Below are 4,437 nucleotides of genomic sequence, written 5' to 3' on the forward strand. Positions count from 1 at the left end.
GTTGGTGATGGACAGGGAAGCCTGGCGTGCTGCAGTCCATGGGGTCACAAAGAGTTGGACACAACTGAGCAACTGAACTGAACTGAATGACTCACCTTTGGAACAGAGTTTGACTAAACTATTCTAGAGTCAGATATTCCCCTTATTTTTTTATTTTTATTATTTTTTGGTTGCACTGGGTCTTTGCTGCTGGGCATGGGCTTTCTATAGTTGGGGTGAGCGAGGGCTACTCTCTGTTTGCAGTATGTGGACTTCTCATTGCAGTAGCCTCTCCTGTTATGGATCAAGAGCTCTAGGTTTGCAGGCTTCAGTAGTTGTGGCACATGGACTAGCTGCCCCAGGCATGTGGGATCTTCCTGGACCAGGGATCAAAATGGTGTTCCTTCCATTGAAAGGTGGATTCTTAACCACTGACCACGAAGGAAGCCCCTGGTGCTCCTTCTTACCGTAACTCCCCCTCCCAGGGAATTCCTCTTTAATCTCCATGAGGAAAAAGTCAGGTCAGTCTGGCTTTCCTTCTATCAACACCTCTGTGTATACTTTAGCCAATGAAAATTCTACTGTTATCAGTAATTGAACCACTGGCAAACACTGAATGGCCATTCTCTCCCAGTGATGGAAAAAGTAACCCAGTAGTTCTGTGACTAAAAATGTTAAGTAAAAAAAAATCTAGATGGAAACACAAATCTTAAAAGTACAGATACTTTTTACTATTTTGTATTATATACCTCTATTGAATCTTCAACAATAGGCATGCATTACATTAGAAAAATTTATAATGAAATAAAAATCCACAAAGTTACCTAAAATATCTCATTAATACCAATGACATGAATTTAGTGTTGTTCAGGGGACAGATAACATTATTAAACACTAAAATCCAACCTTGAATCTCTCTCTCCTATCAGTAACAGAGCAGTACATTACAATTTGGGGGAAGGTCCAAGGTGTTTGGTGAAGAAGGTTAGAATTTCCTTCCACGCATCTACCTGGGCCTTAGAATGAGCCCTGGGCTCCCCACCCCACATCACGGGTTTGTCCAATAATTTGTGCAAAGAAGCTGGGCACATGGGAAAATAAGGAGGCTCAATGTAGTGCCCAGTCCCAGGATAAGAGATGATCTGGGGTTTTTCCTTTCCATGGGCCTGTAACCGTTCAGAGGCTATCTGGGCATAAAGCTCACTCCTCCAGTTATGGTCATCCTGACCAACAATGAAGAGGATGGGCCCCTGGGCCTTCTCTATTGGAATCATGCAGGGGTTCTCACATCCCCCTATAATATCATTCCTTACATCCACAATGTCTAGGAGGCCTGAGAAAGCTACCTTCACTCGCCTCAGGTCATGGCCCAGTGGTGGAATGTTGCTGTCCTTGTAGTGTATGACTCTGTGTCCACTGAACCCAGATCCATTGATGGAAACTGTGGCTGAGATGTTCTTCAAAAATGAGGCCATGGAGAGACAAATATCAGCCCCTAAAGAAATGCCCAGAAGCCCAATGCGTGTGCCCTTTATCTGGAAGAAAAGAAGAGACAAGAGTCAAGAACTTACCCAAGGGAAAAACGTTTTTCTAAATGCAACTAGAGATGCTGCTAGCTTTAATTTGTAAACTGGCCACAAGACACTCAACCTCAGTTTACAGAGGAGTTTCTTCCCATATAAAGACTATCTTGCTGGACACATGGCAAACAAATTCAATGGTAAATTTGGGATGATGGCTTAGTTGCTAAGAACTGTAGCCTGCCAGGCTCCTCTGTCCATGAGACTCTCCAGGCAAGAATACTGGAGAGGGTGGCCACTTCCAGGGAATTTCCCCCACTCAGGGGTCAAACCTGCATTCCAGACAGATTCTTTACTTGACTGAGCCATGAGGATGGTTTGCAAACTTCCAGAGAGTCAGACACTAGAGAATGCTGAGTCATGGAGCCTGGCAAGTTCAGAGTCTTATGTTCTTCGGTATCTAAGTCTGTTACAAGAAGTGAATCATTATCAGACCACTTCTAAATATATACTAAAAAATGGTTAACTTAACAGAAGCAAAGTACGACTGCAGAGTCCAATTAAGGAGTTCCTATCTTCTGAAATGGGTGGACAAGTTTCAATCATCTGAGAACATACCCTCCTATCAGAAAAATATTAAAAAGCATTCAAAGTGAAAAAATTAGAAACTCCACTTTCTCTCAAAAGAAATTTTCATATCACTACCTAATATGTTGAAATAAAACTTCACATGAATTTTACAATGAATTCTGCACTATTAACCCATCTGACAAAGAAAGGGAATGGTACTTTAGGCACTAAAACCAAGGAAGTCTCTGAAAGAAATCTCTGTGAAAGAAGCGCAAAGCAGCACCAGTGCACTCAGCAGGTGAGTGCAAAGGGACAGCTCTCTGGGGGTGGTCCTGAAGAGAATGATGAAGGACATCAGGAGAACCTGGCTGTGTTGAAGCATGTAGCACAGGGCTTCTTCAAAATACTCCAGGTGTATCATGTCAAATTTCTTGGGAAGATCATCAAAGTCATAATAAGCTAGAGCCAATGTGGCAAAGCCGTGGCCAGCCAAAAGACTGGCCCGATATTCCAATAGGCCTCCTCCAATACCGAAGATGTCAATGATCCCTGGGAAAGGTCCAGATCCTAGAGACAGTAATATTACAAAGGGAAAATATTATATAATTTAATGAATTTGCTTTCCATGCTAAACATCACTAATTTTTAGAGAAATGCACATCAAAACTACAATGAGATACTCACCTCACACGAGTCAGAATGACCATCATTAGAAAGTCTACAGATAAGTGCTGGAGACGGTGTGGACAAAAGGGAACCCTCCTACACTGTTGGTGGGAATATAAGTTGGTGTAGCCACTATGGAAAATAGTATGCTGCTGCTGCTGCTAAGTCACTTCAGTCTTGTCCGACTCTGTGCGACCCTGCAGACAGCAGCCCACCAGGCCCCGCCGTCCCTGGGATTCTCCAGGCAAGAACACTGGAGTGGGTTGCCATTTCCTTCTCCAGTGCATCAAAGTGGAAAGTGAAAGTGAAGTCGCTCAGTCGTGTCCGACTCTTAGCGACCCCATGGACTGCAGCCTACCAGGCTCCTCCGTCCATGGGATTTTCCAGGCAAGAGTACTGGAGTGGGGTGCCATCGCCTTCTCCGATGGAAAATAGTATGGAGGTTCTCAAAAAACTAAAAATAGAGTTGCCATATGATCCAACAAGGAGAAGGCAATGGCAGCCCACTCCAGTACTCTTGCCTGGCCACCACAAGTCTGTTCTCTGCATCTGTGAGTCTGTTTCTGTTTTGTTGATAAGTTCATTTGTGTCGTATTTTAGATTCTACATATAAGTGTATCATAAGAGGGAGGGTGTGTTGCAAAGCAAAGAAGTGGGAGTTTGGGGTTAGCAAACTAGTATATAGAAAATGTATAAATAACAAGGTCTTACCATAGAGCACAGGGAACTATATTCAATACCCTGTGAAAAACTATAATGGAAAAGTATATATATATATATGTATAACTGAATCACTTTGCAGTACAGCAGAAATGAATACATTGTAAATCAACTACACTTCAATTTTTTAAAAAGAGCCTGCTTTGCTTTTAGAGATCTTTCTAAACTATTAGTTCCCGTGAATCAAAGGAAAGATAACAGTTCCCTGAGTCATTATTGAATACAAGTTCCTTTTAGGGAAGGGAGTCCAAGGAAAATATATACGGTAACTTATCGATGCGTTTACCCCCCATATTATTATACAACAAATTATCTCAAAGGTTCTAAGAATCTGTAGTTGTAGGCAAGAATAACCAAGTTAATAATCTTGCAAGAAAACTTTCGTATTGTGTTGCATCAACACGACTCTGTGTGTATGTGTACTTATATTTCAAATGTCACTTGACCAGAGGAAAGAAAAAGAGATACCCAGTGAGGCTTTAGGTAGGGAAGGCAGTGAAGTCTGAAAAGTGATCTGTGGTAGAGAGGAGCATGAAAAAGTAGGTAAGGGGCCCAGTGTACGCAGGACACTAGAGAAGAGTGTCCTGGCAATAGGTTCCATCATATTGTGTAAGATCTAGAGCTGTAGATTAATTATTAATGGCAAAATGAACCTACGGACCCCATCCAGTCCTTTTTTTTTTTTTTTAATCTTCATAACAGTATCCACCTCTTTGGGATACAGAGGTTAAATGAGATAATGCAAGCAAACCGCGTAACAGAGTGCAGAACAAATCAAAAGCCTCCATTGTGGCTGTGAGGTCACTGATTTAGTCAACATTCTCTTCTCTGACCCTGATCCCAAGCCACCCTTCCCGGGAAGCGGTATCACAAACCGAGACGGCCTAGAGAACACGATCGCCAGGCCCCAGCACCCCAGGCCCACCTGGCGGCAGGAAGAGCGTGGCGCGCACCCGGCCCGCGCGCACCGGCTCGCGCCGCA

At 43.1% G+C, this 4,437-nt stretch overlaps 1 protein-coding gene across 3 annotated transcripts in view; it reads right to left on the reverse strand.

Annotated features, from left to right (window-relative positions):
* Positions 1-686: 686 nt before the first annotated feature.
* Positions 687-4,437, reverse strand: part of LOC105000097 (acyl-coenzyme A thioesterase 4-like) — a 22,588-nt gene continuing 18,837 nt past the window's right edge. The window contains exons 1-3 of one of the 3 annotated variants that reach the window (XM_010855783.1): positions 4,381-4,431; positions 2,434-2,636; positions 687-1,514 (exon numbers count right to left, since the gene is read on the reverse strand). In XM_010855783.1, the coding sequence (XP_010854085.1) occupies positions 924-1,514; positions 2,434-2,490 (648 nt within the window). In that variant the 5' untranslated portion in view covers positions 2,491-2,636; positions 4,381-4,431 and the 3' untranslated portion in view covers positions 687-923. Of the gene's footprint in view, positions 1,515-2,433; positions 2,637-4,380; positions 4,432-4,437 lie in introns of those variants that run through there. The other 2 variants (XM_010855782.1, XM_010855784.1) reach the window with 2 other exon arrangements.

This window comes from Bison bison, unplaced genomic scaffold (genome assembly GCF_000754665.1).
Source record: "Bison bison bison isolate TAMUID 2011002044 unplaced genomic scaffold, Bison_UMD1.0 scf7180017864368, whole genome shotgun sequence".
Lineage (NCBI taxonomy): Eukaryota > Metazoa > Chordata > Mammalia > Artiodactyla > Bovidae > Bison > Bison bison.